Source organism: Myotis yumanensis, unplaced genomic scaffold (genome assembly GCF_028538775.1).
Source record: "Myotis yumanensis isolate MYYU_CA2020_CCGP unplaced genomic scaffold, mMyoYum1.0.hap1 SCAF_1, whole genome shotgun sequence".
Classification (NCBI taxonomy): domain Eukaryota; kingdom Metazoa; phylum Chordata; class Mammalia; order Chiroptera; family Vespertilionidae; genus Myotis; species Myotis yumanensis.
The window spans coordinates 33,974,698-33,992,592 of NW_027223752.1; the positions used below are offsets into that span (position 1 = coordinate 33,974,698).

The 17,895-nt window shown below is 52.3% G+C and overlaps 1 protein-coding gene across 4 annotated transcripts in view; it reads left to right on the forward strand.

The window, feature by feature from the left end:
* The window catches only part of ACTN1 (actinin alpha 1), a 114,722-nt gene that overhangs the window by 55,215 nt on the left and 41,612 nt on the right, over positions 1–17,895 (forward strand). For all 4 annotated transcript variants that reach the window (XM_070417750.1, XM_070417724.1, XM_070417731.1 and 1 more), the window contains one exon: positions 16,986–17,100. In XM_070417750.1, the coding sequence (XP_070273851.1) occupies positions 17,076–17,100 (25 nt within the window). In that variant the 5' untranslated portion in view covers positions 16,986–17,075. The remainder of the gene's footprint in view (positions 1–16,985; positions 17,101–17,895) is intronic.

The window sequence follows — 17,895 nt, forward strand, 5'->3', positions numbered from 1 at the left end:
GTTGCTGGACTCTGCTGTGGGGCCAGCTGCTGCTGGCTAAGCCGGGATATTCTGTGTTGGGGAGAAGAAAGGGTCCGGGGTTCCTGGGTCTTGATTCTAGATGCAACATGTTGTCAGATCTCAGCACCCTTCCCTGCCAGGCCCTCTTGGAGCCGCTCCTCACTCCAGCACCAGGCATTTTGGCTCAGAACTCTCCCCTGCCCTGGGCTGCTATGTGACTGTGTCGTAGGTGGGTCCTGGCTGCCTTTCTGGATTGCAGGTTCCAGGATCCCCGTGTCCCTCATATTTGGGGCCAGAAATCAGTGTCCTCTATCTCCATGCAGTTAGAGTGTCCCTTTCTCCTGCAAGATAGGATGATCGGGACCACCCATGCATGGGGGGGGCGGGGGTGAGGGAGGGTAGTCCTGCTTGGAGCTGCCTTCTCCTTTTTGCCTCTCCCTGCGGAGAGCCCATCTTGCAGAGGCTTCGAGGTGTTGGAAGAGCCTGGCTTTGGCGTCAGAGTCCTGTGTGTGTGTGGGGTGGGGAGGGGCTCTGCCATCTTGCTAGCTGTGTCTTTGAACAGGCCCCTATTCTGAGCCTCAGTTTCCTCATCTATAAAGAGAAGCCAGTCCGTCTTGCAGGGTCGTTGCCAGGACTAAAGGAGAGGATGGGTTTAGATCACTCAGGCTGGCACTCTGCCCCCATGGGCTCCCTGAGTGGGGGCAGGTGTTGTCCTTTTGTGTGTGCACGGAACCCAGGCACGCCCTTCTTTCCCTAGAAGGCGAGGCGATAAAGACTTCCTGCCCCTGGAGACAGTTTCCCGAACTTGCCTGATGATAGGATCCATCTGGAGTGCTCATTACTTATTAAAATGCCTGTTCCCAGGCCCCTCCCCAACACTGAGCCAGAAGGGCTGTTGTTGGGGTGGGGTCTGTATTTGCAGCGTGTTTTTACATAGGCCAGTGTGGGACATGTTTCTTCCCTCAGATTGTGCTCCCAATGGCTGAATCATTTGATCTTCACAGGAGCCCATTGAGGCAGGTGTGGCGCAGGTGGGAGCCTGCAGAGGTGAGACTAGGATGCTTTAAGGAATGGACCTGAGGCCCTTAGCTCCGTGGTGGTAGAACCAGAATTGGAACTCAGGTCTCCCAGGGCTGTGTGTCTACAAACATTCTACTAACCAGAGAATGGGGAAGGTGGGGGACGCGGAGAGCCTCAGGCAGGAGGTGAGTGCGAGGCTGCAGTGGTGGCAGAGGGGAGGCAGTGGACTTGCTCCGTGAGGGTGTTGCAAGGCCAAGGCTGTCCGCCTTACTGCCCAGGAGGCTTATCTTCACCCTGGGAGCTTCAGGAGCTTCCACTGCCAGCCTCAGCCCTGGAAGGTGATCTGACTGGGTCCCCGGGAGGGTCAGCAGAGAGGAGGGAGAAAGGAGGTCCAGGCTGACCAAGCCTGAGTTAGAAGCATAGGCTCTGCATCCCGACTTCTGGCTCCTCCATCTACTGTTTGATGTGACCTGGAGCGACATTGTGAGCTGCTCCACGTCTCAGTTTTCTCATCTGTAGAATGGGATTAATAATAATAATAATAGGTCCCTGGTAGAGTGGTTGGGAGAATTAATTGGTTTCTGAAGTCCTTCTGCTCCACCTTCAGATTGAACTGTCAGGCTGAGGACTGTGGGCCCTCTTTGGTAACTGTGGTGAGCTGCTGTGGGTATCTGGGCAGGCAGGGTGGAGATCTGTGTTCCAATGGATGGCACCTTTACCCGTTCGTTAATCTGTGGGCTCAGGTCTGAATTCTGGGTGTGGCCTCTGATCCCTCCCTCACACTCTGAGTATCTCTGTATCCACCGGCTTACTTCTCTGTCCCCAACCACCACCGCTGCCTTGCTCTCAGCCACCTTGTTCTCCTGCCTGGACCTTTGCGTGGTCTCCCAACTGGTCTCTGCTGCCATTCTTGTCCATCTCTGATCTGCTCTTCACACTGCAGTTAGCTGTCTCCCTCAGGGTGCAGGTGTCACTATGTGTAAACCAACGTTTGATTCCTGCACCTCCCAGCCCTCAGCTGAAATCAAACAAAATTTCTTTTTTTTTAAAAAATATATTTTATTGATTTTTTTACAGAGAAGAAGGGAGAGGGATAGAGAGTTAGAAACATCGATGAGAGAGATCGATCAGCTGCCTCCTGCACGTCCCCCAGTGGGGATGTGCCCGTAACCCAGGTACATGCCCTTGACCGGAATCGAACCTGGGACCTTTCAGTCCGCAGGCCGACGCTCTATCCACTGAGCCAAACCGGTTCGGCCAAACAAAATTTATTTGGTGTCTTTCATTATTCTCAGGAGAAACCATCCTAACATCTCGCAGGAGTCCTGTGCCCCTGGGGCCTGCTGACCTCCTATCTCTGCACCCTCTCTCCTGCACCAGCCCCACTGGCGGTTTTCCAGTGGTTGGAGCCTTAATCCCTTCGCCTTGGGGTCTGTGATGTTTTGTTTCCTGACCATCCAGACCCCACACATGTGCATAGGGTGATAGCACATCTCGATTTGCACCTGTTGTCCTGATGTAATTACTAATAGCATCTCCTGTTATTTTCAAGTGTCCTGGTTTGGATGATAAATTAGATGGTCACCCTTCACATTTAGAAACTTTTCATCTAATTAAAATTTCTCAGCTTAAAAAATTCCCTGACTTCTTCAGGGTAGTGGCCAGACACACACACACACACACACACACACACACACACACAACACCACCTCCACCACCTCCACCACCACCACCATCACCACCTGGACCTCATTACCTGCTTTTAGTCTCATGCCTTCTGGAACTTTTCCTGTCTGCATTTAGCTCAGTTTGCAAATAGACACTCATGTATATGAGTCTTTAATGTTTGTCATCCTTGTTAGACTAGAGGCTCCCTGGGTTAGGGACTGTGTCTTCACTTGCCCGACATGTGACCCGGGTTCCTGACACAGTCAGTGCTCGGTAAGTATTGGATGGATAAGTGAACGGATGAAGGAATGTGGCTCCAGGTCTCTGGCAGGTCGGGCACATCTGCAGTGCTGCTGCGAGGGAAGCTGCTGACATCAGGCCTGTCCAGGCCCAAACAAGCCAGTTGCCCACATTCTGGCATAGCACCCCCTAACCTGGCTGCCCCTTTAATTATTCATGGACTTTCTCAATGGGCTTTGTGTTTAAAAGCCAAAAGAGACAAGCATTCAAACTCTCCATCCACTGAAGAGGCTGAGAACAGAAGATAAACCTGCCCGGCCATTTTGCCTCCCTAGGGAGCTGCAAGGTCCAGCACCTTCTCTTGTGGCTGGATGTGAGCGCTGGGCGTGGTCTCAGCCCAGTGTCCTGGGCTGCCCTTTAGCTATCTGCCCAGGGACTGCCTGGGGACACTGCACCGGTCCCCTGTGGCTCTGTGGGATGGTGGGCAGAGCGGAATGGTTGGGGCAGGTGCTGCTGGCTGATTGCTCATTATTCCCTGGGCTGCCCAGAGGTTGAAAGTTTACCTGGAAGAACCTCAGCTCCCAGGATAGTGGGAAGGTTTCAGGCTCTGGTGTTGTATGGACCTGAGTTCAATTCTCAGTTTTGCCTCTTAGAACTGTGTGACTGGAAGGTTGCTTAACGCCACTGACCTTCCGTTTCTTCCTCTGACATAGATTGTTGAGTGGATTTGCTGAGATGGCCCATGCCTCATGGAGTGTAATAGCCAACACCCTTGAGCAATTCCAGTATATATATATATATATATATATATATATATTTTTTTTTTTTTTTAAAGATTTTTAAAAATTGAAACTTTTTTTTTTAGAGAGAGAGGGAGGGAGAGAGAGAAACATCGATTGGCTGCTCCCTGCACCTCTCTTACGCGGATCAAGCCCACAACCTGGGCGTGCGCCTTGACTGGGAATCAAACAGGCAACCTTTTGGTGCACTGGACGATGCCCAACCAACTGAGCCACACCATGGAGGGCTCCAGTGCCTTATTCTCACTCTCCTTCCCTCCCCTCAGGCTCCCAGAGGTCCACTTTGCCTGCATCTGCTGTACTTTGCTCTGGAACAAGGTTTGGGGGAGGCTGAGGTGCCCTCCCCGACAGCACAGTTTCTGAGGTTAAGCACAGTGCGGGGGGGCAGACTGGAGTAGATCTCTGAGCTTCCAGGAGGGCGAGAGCACACTCACCCCCAGACAGGAGCTGTGTCCTGCCCTGTCCATGCAGAGTCGGAGGGTCCTGGCCACATCTGCCTGTAATGCATTTCTTCCCACCATTTCAGAAATGTAGACGTTTCTAGACACTGTTCCTCAGTCTCCTGCTCCCTGCGGCGGATCCCCCTGCCACCTTGTCCCTCGAGCTGGCTGGCCATGCTGAGGTGTTGGCCGGCTGCCTGGCCAGCAGGCCTCTGTGCTGGGCTGCTGGCGCCCAGACTGCTAACGGGTCTAGTGGACAGTCTGGGAGGGTAGGGGTGGCAGTAGTGGCAGTCGGCTTGCCCTGTGTGGGGTTTTCCATGGCCCGCAGGTTCTCTGTGGCTCCTTAATAAAGGTGTTTGGGGTTTTCTGTGCTGCTCCATAATGTGCTGATCTATGCTTGTGTTTTGGGCAAAGACGCTTTATTTTCCTGGACCTTAGGTGAAAAAAATTGACTTAATTAGGCCCCTTAGTTCATGGCTCTCTGTCTCCACAGGTATTTTATTTCCTCACCCTACCCCCCGACCCCTGCCATAAGTCAAGTAGTGTGCTATTTAATTCTTACCCCAACCCCAGGAGGGGAGCATATGATTCCCATTTTACAGATGAGACCATTGAGGCTTCAGGCTGTGAAGTTGAGGGCCATATACCTCAACTACACTTAGGAGTCCAGTTAGTGCTCAAGCCAGACCACAGATCCCTATGTTTATGAATGCCAGCTGGGTCAAATCTTTGTCACCCGGGGGAGTTCTCTGTAGAATTTAGTAGCCCTTAGCTCTCAGCATCTGTGCCAGAAAAACCAAATGACCTCACATTTGGGTGGCTTTTGCTTCTTCGGGGAAGGAATGTGTGGGCCATTCCTGTGAGCTGCAGCCCTCAAGACCTGCAGAGGTTGGAGTCAGACTCCAGACGTGGGGGAGGTGTCATAGGCAGGACCGGACTTGGGGACAGCGGCAGGGAGGGAGCAGGCTGTCCTCATCTGGCCTTCAGAGCAGGGTGCCCCCCTACTGCAGGGTGGTGTGAAGTGTGCCAGGGGGGAGCCAACTGGACTCCGAGGGTTAAACAGATGCCTTGGGGCTTGACCTGCTATTCAGCGTAACCACTTGTTGGGGAGCCAGCATCAGGCTGGGAGCACCTAACGCTCAGGTTTGGGCCTGGTTCAAGGGCTGCATGTGGCCAAAGACGAGACCAGGCTCGTCCCCCCGGGAGTCCATCTCCGCTTGCTTTCGGCCCACTGGCCAGTGACTGAGTGGCTCAGTTACCTCAGTACCTGGGGCGGGCCAGGCTCCGGGGCCTGCCTTTGAGACTGATTTCTTGCCAGTGGGGGAAAAACAACCCTGGATCACAAGCCTAGTGGGGACCTGGAACATTTCAGTTTTAAAAAATAACGATCGAGATATAATTCACATAGCACACAATTCGCCCACGTGGAGTATACAAGCGAATGGTTTTCAGCATATTCACAGCTGTGTGCACCTGTCACTGCCGTCGGTTTTTTATCGTTTTCATCACCTCGAACAGAGCCCTCTACCCCTTAGCTGTCACCCCCTTAATTAGCCCAGCCCTAAGCTACCACTACTCGGCTTTCTGTTTTTGTAGATACACTTGATTTGTTTAACATCGAGTGAACACTGAATCTGTCTGGCGCTGGCCTGAGCCCTTTGAGCTAGCTCACACAGGCCTCCTCACAGCAGCTGCACGGAATACATTAGATGCTCGTTTTGGTCTTAGCCTTACTGATGTGGAAACCGAGGCTCAGTGAGTCTGTGATGGCTGGACCATGGCTGGAGGCTCTCTGGTCCCTGGGAGAGGCCAGGCTGTGGATGTGGCAGACGGTGGGGGCAGCTGACTCTCACTGGCCAGGAGCTAAGTGGACAGCCCTCATTTCTTCACTGGCTCACAGGCCCCTTAGCGTTTAAAAACAGCTCTGAGTTCTGTCAGGAACCCGCCAGTTTTGCCTGCATTGGCAGGAAGACGCTGAGCTGTCCAGGCAGCAGCCTGCCGTCTGAGGGCCTTGGTGGGAAAGGGATGCCTGGGCCTCATGGCGGGGAGCCCTCTTCAACTGGGTTTGTTCGTTAGGTCAAATCCCCTCCCAGGCTGAGCCAGGGGCCCCTGCTCCTTGGCCTTGGCCACCCTCCAGGTGTTCGGTGCTGTGTCTCCTGAAATGGGCGGCAGGTGGACTGAAACCAGGAAATGCACAGGCCCCTGCTTGCCTCCAGCACCCTGGCTGGGAGGCGGGTCTCAGGGTTTTCTCATCTTATGTACGTAGGGAAAAAAATAATGACTTCTTTCTTTGCAACCTGTAGAGCTCTGTAAATGATTAACTTTGATTCAATAGAGAGGGAATGGGAAGTGAAGTCAGGATGTCGGGCATGTACTGGGCTCCCGCTCTGTCCTGGGTATCTCGTGGGCATCGTGCTGCCTGGTCTGCATCCATGACACCCTCATCGTGTTAACCACCCTGCAGAGTAGCGGTGTTGGGTACCCCAACTTGTCAGGTAAAGCAACTGAGGCCTAGACAGGTTAATTAAGGCCACTCAGCTAGCGAGTGACAGAGGCTGACCGGATTAAAGTTTTGTTTTTTCAGTTCTCACCTGAGGATGTTTGGTTTTTGAAAATTGATTTTCAGAGAGAGATAGAAACATCATTTGATTGCCTCCTGTATGTGCCCTGACTGGGAATCGAACCTGCAACCTTTTGGTGCAGGGGATGATGCTCCCACCAACGGAGCCACCTGCCAGGGCTGGATTAATGTTTTTTAAGCGTCTGCTGTGGACATAGCACCAGACTGTCTACCTGCGTAAGATCTAATTTGGTCCCTTTTCATGCTGTGCCTTTGTAGGTGGTGTTATCCCCATTTCACAGATGGGCATCCTGAGGCTGAGATTAAGAATTCTGTCAAAGAGACAGCTAATGAGAGGTGGAGGCTGGGACTGAAACTCTAGCTCGAGTGTCTGGTTCCATGGTCCAGCTCCTTGGGGCGCGCCTGGCCACCTGCATTCTGAGTCTCTGGGACCCCAGCCTTCACATGACTTGGGGGAAGGGGCCAAGCTGTGAGATGCTTTTTTTGAGCAGAGGAAACTGCCTGGCGGTTCTCTGCTTCTTCAGCAACCACTCCCAGGTGGGTGGAAAGTAAATAGATCTGGGTGGAGATGTCTTGAGGACTCTGCTTTTCATCTGTGAGTGAACCAGCTGACAGCTCGCTTTGAAAGGCTGGCAGCCAGCCCTCGATAAGTTAACCAGATACTCCTGTTTACGTTACCAGAACACCGGGCATCTGAGATCACTGCTGGCAGGTCTTCGCTCAGACACACCACCCAGTCCCACACCCTGGCCACTCGGTGGGGGTCACAGGGGCTGCAGGGTGGCCCAAGGGAGAAGAGCGCTCCCTCCATGTCTGCTCCTCAGGAACACCCCCCGCCCCCCTGCCAGCAGATGCTTCAGGGAGCTCAGCCCTTTGCACACGTGCTGGCCCTGCCCTCTCAAGGGCCCTTGGCCTGGTGCTCGCAGTCCGGGCCAGCAGCGGCAGAGGAGGGGCAGGCTCTGATGGCAGCCAGGTGGGCCCCCCCCTGCCCCAGGGGTCTGGTGGGAGCTGAGTTTTGACTTGATGAGCCTAGACCAGGGTCCTGATGCTTTTCTCCAGGGAAAGGAAGGCCATGCTATGAGAAGCCATCTTTATGGGAAGCCTTGTACCACCTTCAAGAGGCTTAGAAGCTTGTTTTTGTTTTTTTCTGGGGCCACTTGGCCAGGGGGTGCTGCCCGTCCTCTTCTCCCACAGTTCATAGCTTGCTGGCTAACTATTGGGGGGGGGGGGGTGTGTGTGTGTGCACAATTGCTGGCTTATCCCCTTGTCCCGGTCCCTCATTCTGACTTTCTAGTATTTTACTCTGATAAGGCACTTGAAAGTTTTTCAGAACCTTTCTCTACGTAATACCTTACCTGATTCTCTTCCTAATTCTTTTAAATAGATGGGATAATTTTTCCCTTTTTATCTTTCTCTTATTCTTAACATACTTTTCCCCCCTTGAGCATTGACCTCTTGCCCCCAAAATAAGTTCTCAGAGAAATGGGAAGTCCCCTGTATCCCATCGCAGAGTCTGACTAGTCTGACTTAACAGAAAAATGTGCACATTTCCGGACAGACTTTTTGTACATTTGCATAGCATTTCTGTTTTTTTAAATAAGTAATGACTGCACATGCCATAAAATTCAAAAGAAACAAAAGGGTGTTCTGTGAAAAGCCAGTCCCTCCCTGCCTCTGAGCTCCCCTCCCTGGAGGCAGCCACGGTCCCAGGTCCTCGTGTGTCCTTCCAGGGTTACTGTGGCATAAAGCTTTTAGGGACCATCCAGTAAACTAATAACAGGTGACTGGTTGTGACGGGTAGGAGCTGGCAGCCCTGGGGCTGAAACACCGATCCTGCTTTGAGTTCATGGAGATGAGACTGTCCCTGTGGAGTTTATTGGCCTCTTTTGACCAGGAGACGATCCCACCAACTGGGGAAGTTGCTGGATTCCAGCCTGCAAGGGGCTCGTTTGGGGTTACATAGCTGGAAGGGGCGGAGGTCACACGCATGCCTGGCCGAGCCAGGGCAGGGCCCAGATTTCCTGACCCCTGTCCTCTGCACAATAACTCCCCTGGAGCGAGCCATGGCTGGTGTCCAGTGTGAGGTCCCTGGGGAGCAGGAGGATGTGCCAGGAGGGGTGTGGTCAGCACGTGAGCCTGGGGCCTGGTGGCCCACCACCACCCCAGTCTCATTTGGCTGCAGGTGGGTTATCTTGTTTACTCTGCTGTAAATTCAATACAATAGAGAAAGCACCTTTGTCCGTGGAGGCTTCTCTGGCAAGGTCAGCCCCAAGCAAGCGCACAGCCGGGGTTGTGCAAGGAGGTGAGGCAACACCAATAGGAGAGCGCTCGCTGGGGACAAGGGTTGGGAGGAGTCCTAACTCACCCCATTCGCAGACGCCTGGGCTGGGGAGGCAGCAAAAGCCATCTGATTGCATGGCGGGGGCACAGGCACTGTTTGCATCTGGATGCGCTTTGCTTAGTCATAGTCTCATGTTTATGGGCTCGCTCACATAGTTTGAAACCCGCAGTGCACATAATTTTGTGTCCTGCTTTTTTGTTAATTACATATACGCCTCTTTCCCTAATAATATATAGTTTCAGAAGCTATCATTTTGGCCATGTAAATGTTCCATTAGGTGGATGAGCTGTATTTACTTAACTAATACTTTATTAATATAATATGGGGCTATTTCTGATTTTTGCTTCTCAAGCAATGCTGGCAAGAACGCTTTCATGCTCATGGCCTTTTCTGTAGTTCGTGTATTTACCCAGGATGGTGTCCCAGCTTTTGGCTGAGGGTTTGTGCCCATTTCAGTTCCCTGGAGGCGTTGCTTTCCACAGGAGTTTGTACCTCATCAGCCTGTCCGCTGTGAGGTGTTGCGGGCTTTGTCATGGTTCCCACCCCACAACGGGAATTAGGAACTCATTGCTGCAAATGCAATAAGGGGAAATTGGTGCCTTTGTTTTATTTCACGAAGCACGGCATTGCACATGCACTAGTGTGTGCAGCGGTCCTTGATCAAGCCCCAATGAGGGGAGCCCGCCACCCCTCCCAGGAAGTCCCGCAGCCTTGCCACCACGTTCCCAGATGGCTGATGTCAGCCGTGGTCTGTTAGGAGTGGTAACCGTGCCGGGCACAGCTGCCTGCCAGTGCTTGTTTTCACACACCATACGTTCCCGTGTGCGTAACGTATTTTGTTAGGAAACTTAGAAAGATTTCACGTTTCCAGCTGTAGAACCAGAGACCCTGTGAGTCTTAATTCAGACTTAGCCTGCTGCTGACATCTGTTTGGAGGCTTGTGAGATGTCCTGTTTTTTATTTTATTTATTTGTTTATAATTTTAAGTTGATTTTTAGAAGGAGAGGAAGGGGGGGAGAGAGAGAGAGAGAGAGAGAGAGAGAGAGAGAGAGAGGAAGAGAAAGAGAAAGAGAGAGAGACATCAAGAATAGACCATCGATCGGCTGCCTCCTGCACACCCCCTACCAGGGATCGAGCCCACCACCCAGGCATGTGCCCTGACTGGGAATGGAACCAGCAGCCTTTTGGTGCGCGGCATGACGCCCAGCTGAGCCACGCCCGCCAGGTCGAGGGGTCTTACTTTTAAATGGTGCCAGCATTTGGAAACTGGGGATTCACAGGGAAGTCCAGAATCCTGGCTCCCCTTCATTGGCATCTGGCAGCCGAGGGCCCGTGTTCCCACGTGGAGTCAAGGAGAGGCTGCCCCGTCCCCTCACCACCCTGCCCTGGAACCGAGGCTGCGCTCTCGTTGCTGTTGATCAGCTTGCACACTTAGCAGCATTGTATCCTGAGGGGAAAACAAAGGATAGTCCGAGAGGGCCACTGTTTCCACAGCCATGCATGAGCATACGTGGAGGTGAGGACTGACCAGTCCTACTTTCTGTCTTACATTTGCCTCCTTTGCTCATTTATTAAGCCTCTTTGTGCCTTAGTTTCCTCATTTATACAGGGGGGAGAATAATAGCACCTGCCCCATAGTGTGAAGATTAAGTGAGTCAAAGGGGGTAGGGCCCTCAGAAGAGGGTCTAACTAACACATAGTAAGTGCTCAATAGATGTTAGCCGCTATTGTTCCATTATTACTCTTATATATGGCATATGTGTTTGTCTCCTAGAGTCTAGGTCAGTGATGGCGAACCTTTTGAACTCGGCGTGTCAGCATTTTGAAAAACCCTAACTTAACTCTGGTGCAGTGTCACATATAGAAACTTTTTGATATTTGCAGCCATAGTAAACCAAAGACTTACATTTTTGATATTTATTTTATATATTTAAATGCCATTTGACAAAGAAAAATCAACTAAAAACATGAGTTCGCGTGTCACCTCTGACACGCGTGTCATAGGTTCACCATCACTGGTCTAGGTTCTCAATGGGGGGTGATTTTTGATTGGCGCAACTTGAGATGGCGGGGATGTTACAGCATCTAGTGAGTAGGGCCCAGGGATTCTACTAAACATCTATGATGCATAGAACCCTCCCCACCCCCCCCACCCCCCCGCAACAAGTAGCCAACCCAAAATATTAATAGTACTGTTCATGTGTTTAATTGTGTGTTCTTGGTCTGAATGAACTTTTCAAACAAATCTCAAAACCAACTTTTCAAGGGCTGCCTCGGGCTCTTGAATTATCAGAATTATACGGGACTTTACTTATTAGCTCAGCCCCAGGGGCTTGAATCCTTCCCCAGCACCCTCACCAAGTACATGCCTTTGGCCGGTAACACACTGTACATCTAGTTTTGTTCTGTTCTTTATTATTTTAAACTCTAGACTTCCTTGTGCCTTCCTGTCCTTCATCCTAGTAAGTGTAGCTATCATTTATTGAGCCTTCTGTGTGGGCGATTGTGCATAGCACTTACCATGTCTTGTTGCATTGATCTTCACCGCTCTCTGAGGGAGGGTCTAGTACTATACCCATTTTACAGATGTGGAGGTTGAGGGTTGGAGAAGTGAAGTCACTTGCCCAAGGTCACTCAGGGGCAGAGCTGGGCCTGGCTCTAAGTCAGCTTTGTTCTAGAATCGACATTCCTCAGCATTGGTGTGAGTTGCCTGCCTTGTTCTGCCTGGGTATGTGCCCAACACATTTATTTGCTGTCCATGGGAGGGTCTTTCAGCCCCTGAGTCCTTCTTTTTCTCTTTCTGGTGAACGAGCCCAGTTCCCAGGGTTCCCCCAGACATGCTTCTGATCGGCTCACCAAACAGAATGGTCTTCCACCTCTGCACACCCACTTGCCTGCCTCTGGGTGCTGCTCCCCTGGCCGCTCTCTGCCAGAGAGGCTGCCCATCCCACGCCAACTCTACTGATATTCCATCAACTCAAACTCTCTGGGCCAGTGCTGGCCAGGGTCGCCCGGATTCCATCTGGTTCGTGTTCTCGCCTTAGGGACCTGTGTTCAGTGGCACTCCACAAGATGCAGCCCACCCCTCTGGCCATCTGCAATCTCGGTCTTGGTTCTGCTGTTCCCTTCCGGCACCCCACCCGAACCTGCACCTGAAATCCACGTCCTCCTGGCGGAATAGAAAGCGTCTGAGACTGGGAGTCAGGAGGCCGAGTTGTGAACACACGCACTATGTGGCCTGGGGAAAGCCACTCACCCTCTCTGGTCCATGTGTCCCCCGTTGTAACATGAGAGTTTGACCTGGGTGATGTCTAACATCTCTTCCTGCACTAACATTCTTTGATGCCACGTGTTGAACAGCATGACCTTGTCATAATTAGAATTTATTCCTGTGGTAACACTAATATTAGGTAATTACTATTGAGCTGGGACTCTGTTCCAGGCCCTCTTTTCAGTGGATTGGCTCATTAAATCCTCTACCCAACCTTGTGATAGTATCACCCCCATTCCACAAATGAGTCCTTTGAGGCAGAGCCATGTTGAGTCACTTACGAGGTTACCATCTGGCTGGAGGTAGGAGGAGGCGGGATTTGCATTGTCATCTTTAGAGTGATCACTTGGATTCTTGCTCTGTGGAGTGATCCTGAGGAAGTCCTGTGAACTACAGTGCTGGACGGTTATACTCTGTCCACTAAAATCTCCTTGATGCCAGATTAGAGATGGGTAGATGTTGCAAGATGAGCAGAGGTCTGTGTTCTCTCTCCCCACCCCCGACCCCCCGCTCCCCGCCCCCCACCCAGGTCCCGCAGAGGCTGTGCAGTGGGGCTGGGGGCTGGTGAAGTGAGGAGGGAACTAGCCCTCGCTGCAGCCCTGTGAGCACTCCCAGCGGTGCCTGGGCCCCTTTCCTGAGAGCCCTCAGCATCCCGGAGCCCACTTCTACAATAGTGAGTCCACTGCAGGCCCCATGTCCTTAGTCAGGCTGCGAGCCAGGGGCCCAGCAGTGGGGCTCTTAGAGCAAAGGGAAGGTCAGATCGGACAGGTCCTGGTTGGGACTGAGGCATAAAATGTCCCCCGGCCCTTGGTTTGAATGAGGCTGCACCATAGCCTCTGCGGTAGTGTTGCCCTCCACGTTGGGGTGTCTGGACTAGAGGCCATGGGACCCTCTGTCTCCAGCTCGAGCCACAGGCATCACTGGTGACTGTTGGCTTTTCCTCCTGGCTGGACCCCTGGGGCAGCACTAAGGGGCAGGTGCCCTTCCCTGTCCTAAGGTGGGAGCTCCCGTTTTAAGAACAAGGCCTGCCCTGCCCCCGAGGAGAAGCTGTGCACTGCGCATGGAAGTCTGTGTTGCGGGCACTGCCCTCTCCCCTCTGGTGCCCCATCAGCCTCCGCTTGTGCCCCACAAGACCACTGTCAAAATCCTCGGCTTCCTGCACCCCCACCACGGTTTTAGCCCTCTCCCATGATACATCAGCATCAGTTCGAAAATAAGACTTTTCTCAGACACACCAGGCATCACCTTGAAAACACTGTGCAGTGATTGCAGGGATGGAACCCAGGCAGAGTGTGGTGGCTGGAGGCTGGGAGGAGGTGTGGCTGGGAGGACAGGGCAAGTCCTCCGAGACGCATCCACAGAAAGGCTTGTCCTTCTCACCATTTACTGAGCAGTTTCTAGGTGTCAGGCACTTCGTACATGTTTCTAGTTAATCCTCCTGCTTCTACAAAGTGCAGTTACTACCCCCCATTTACTGTAGGGAACTGAGGCTTAGGGAGGTTCCTCTGAAGGTTACGCAGCTGGTAAATAGTGGGTCTGGGCATTGAACCCAGATCTGGTGCACCCACAAGAGCATGTTCCTTTTTAAATTAATTTTTATTTATTGATTTGAGAGAGAAACATTGATTTGTTGTTCCGTTTATTATGCATTCATCGATTGATTCCTGTGTGTGCCCTGACCTGTGATTAAACTCGTAACCTTGGTGCCTCAGCACGATGCTCTCACCACCTGACTACCCAGCCGGGGCTGGGAAATGCCTGTTCTTCGTCACTGAATTGCCCCCACCATCTTCTCCTTAGGCCTGCGCTTCCACATAGGAGCTGCTTCCTAGGGGAACTTTCTTACTTGGATGGTGCTCAGCGGCCCCATCATTGCTGACCCCTGAGGGAGCCAGGGGCGGGGCCTTGGAGGTTTTAGCCGAGAGCAGTCCTCAGAACCAGGCTTTGCATGGGAGACCTGAGCAAACACAGGTGCGGTCTGTCTCCAGGCGCAGAGTCCGGCTTCTCCAGGAAATGAGGCAGGCTGCTTTCAACACAGTACTTTTCCTCTTGCAAAGCAGTGTCTTCTTACAAAAGCGGCCTCTTCCCCTTTCCTCACATCCCAGCCCCCGCTGCATGACTGAGTGATGATCAGTGAGGTCCCCCAGCCCCCAGCTGTGGGGATGCAGGCGATTCCCAGCAGGACCGCGGCCTGAGACCAGCCCTTTGAGTTGCCAGGCAGAGGCGAGGCCTGGAAGGGAGGTGAGAGCAAGGTGCTCTGGCGATACGGATGGTGGTGGTAAATAAAGGCGCCCCACCCCGTGAATGGACAGTGTGATGACACCTGGCAGAAGTGCATATACGGAGAGATGGCAAGCAGGGGGGAATATAGAACTACAAAATAAATTATTTTAAAGATTTAAAAACTCATATTTTTTACAACAAAATGAAAATAAAAGCCACTGTACCCTGCCTTCTCTGCCAGTTTTGTGAGGCCAGCGCCAGAGGAAGGGCACCCAGTGGATACTCTTCCTTGTCTTGCCGCATCCCCTTTCCTCTGAGCTGTGTTCTCAGGGTCCCTGAGAGCCTGTCTGGCCCATCACCCCCTGCTGATACCATTCAGCATCACTCACAGGTGCGCTTGGATCTTCCAGGACCTTCCTTTTTGCAGGGGTTCCCTACTTGCTCCTTCGTTCAGATGCTTGAGTTTTACATCCACTAGAATGTTCGCTGCACAAGGCAGGGTTTTTTGCTGTTTCTTCACTGCTGTGTCCCTGACTTTGTGCCGCGGGACTCTAGGGAGAGCACTGAGTCCATGCCAGCCCGGAGGTATGGAACTGAGAAGTGGCCAGGCAAGGACCGTGCAGCAGGACATGGGCAGTGATGGAGTGGGTGCGGGATGCTCTGGGCTCTGTGCCCCCAACCCAGACATGGTGGGTGGCTGTCAAGAAGGCTTCCTGGAGGAGGTGGTATCTTAGCCTGATCTTGAAAGATGAGTTAGCCAGACATGACATAGAGGATATTCCAGGCCGAGGAATCGGTATATGTCCCCTGTCCACCTCCAGTCTGTGTGCCAGTCTTTCCAAAGACTGCCCCCTCCTCCCTACCTGTGTGGCCTGACATCTCTCCTCCTTGCTCACAGACTCTTCAGCTCTTGCTTATAAAGCTAGCAGCCATTTCTTTTTCCCCAGTAACCACTGGCGTGGCATTCCTCCCTGCTCCTGCCCATTCATTGCCACTTCACTTTGGAGTTCCCCTGGGACAAGAGGAAGTGGTGGTGGGGGTCATGGGTCTGGTGACCTTTCCTAGGAGGGAAGGGTATTTCTAGTGTGGCTGCTGCTGTGAAAAGAATAATGCACTGCTCACCCTTGAGACTTTGAGGACAGGTGGGAGGAGAGCTGCCTGGGGTGCTGTGGGGACTGAACATTGGCCTTGAGCCTCGTGTAGCTGTGAGTGCCATTTGGTGCAAAGAAGTCTGGAGCTGCCGAGGAATGGGTTGGGTCTGAAGCAGGAGGTGCTTGTCTCCCATGGAATGTGACAGCAGGGGAGAGACAGGTGCCCAAGTTGTGGAAGGGACATTACAGAATGAAAATGCATACTTTTCTCTCTTGTTATCTTTTTTCTTGTTTGAGTCACCAGGGGGTGCTGTTGGCACAGGACAGCTTGGTTGTGGCCTGCCCGATCATCTGCTTAAATATAGAAAAAGTTTCAGTAAAGATTTTATATATATATGAAACGTCAATATTGCTGCTTTCTCCCCACAGACTAGAACATTCAACACCGATGGTCTTTCATTTAGGCTCCTTATAGTCCCTTTCTGGAATTCTTCATATTTTTGAAGCTTAAGGTGCTTCCATCCCCCATCCCAAAGACATAGGCATACACATTGGGGTATTTACCTGTCTCTCTCCTTGTCCTGACACTGTGATTCTGAACCAGGTGCCTAACAAAACTGATTAATCCTTTTACTTGGGTAGCTGCTGAGTATACAAGGATTTAGTAAACTAATTTACCCTATGGCATTTCCCCCGCCCCCACCATGGTATTAATGAGGCTTTATATGTTACCTCTGGGGTACTTCGCCTTAAAACTGTGAAGATGGCACTGACTGGTTTTGCTCAGTGGGTAGAGTGTTGGCCTACAGACTGAAGGGTCACAGGTTTGATTCCCAGTCAAGGGCCTGTACCTTGGTTGCAGGTTTGATCCCTGGCCCTGCTTGGGGTGCATGCGGGAGGCAGCCAATTGATGTGACTCTCTCACACTGATGTTTCTCTCTCTCTCCCCACCCCCGCCTCCTCCCACCCTTCCATTCTGTCTGAAAATCAATGGAAAAAATATCCTCGGGTGAGGAGGAAAAAATTTAAAACAACAATAAAAAACTATGGAGATTGAAACTAAGCCTTATAATTAAGAAGTAAATTAGTGGTACTAATAAACGTGGGGGGAGATGATGTTTTGGAAGAAGGCCCAGAGGGGAGGCATTAAAGGAGGGTGTGGCTTCGTCCATCCCACTGGTTCCCACCCATGCCTTACATAGAACAACCAAAGAGATGGTGTGAGGCAGGGGGGCCCTGGGACCCCGTGAGGCCCCTGTGAGGGCCTCAGCGACCCTGTGACTTATGCTCGTCTTCTTTCCTTTGCCTAGACATTCACGGCATGGTGCAACTCCCACCTCCGCAAGGCCGGGACGCAGATCGAGAACATAGAGGAGGACTTCCGGGATGGCCTGAAGCTCATGCTGCTGCTGGAGGTCATCTCAGGTGAGGTGTGCCACTGGCCTTGGGAGCTTCAGCTGGGCAGGGCCATCCTGGCCCAGGATCAGGTGCTGCCCGCTGGGCCTGCCACTGGGGGAATGCTTCCCTGGCACCCTGCTGCTGCTCTGCCTTGGTCATGGCTAGCTCGGGGCTTTTGAAAGAAGTTGGGGCGACATGTGAGTCACACCAGGAGACTGCTGCCAATCATCTGTGTGTCCTTGGACAAGTCACTGCCTCTTTGCCTCAGCATCCTTATTTGCAAAAAGAGGGGGTTTGAGAGATGGCCTCTGAGGTCCCTTCTCCGAAATGCTAGGATTCTGTGGTCAAGAATGCAGCCACGGCTACACCTAAACCGTGGCTCCACTACAACCTCTCAGCCTAAAGCCACACAATCCCAGGCCCTCTCTGGACCCCAGCTTGGAATGTGGATGTCCAGGTGTCTGGAGGGACGGCTCCCTTGAACGCACTCCTCCGCTTTCTGGTGAATACCTCCCTCTCCCTCCTGTTAAGGTTGGTGGTCCTCAGTATTCCAGCCGTGTTCACCCTGGGCAACCTCAGCTGCGCCCTTCACTTGACCTTCCACGTGGTGCCAGTGAGTCCCAGACCTAGTCTCAGTCTAGCCTCCTCCCTCCAGCCCCTTCTTAAATGCTGAACTGCCCTGGGCATCTCCACCCAGAATTCCCCCGGGGTCCACTCAGTGTGTCCAAAACTGTGCTTACCACTCCTGGCCCAGCAGACCTTTTTCCTCCTGCAGTCTCTGTCCCGTTCCCTTAAACCTGATCTAGGAATCAGACAGCTCTG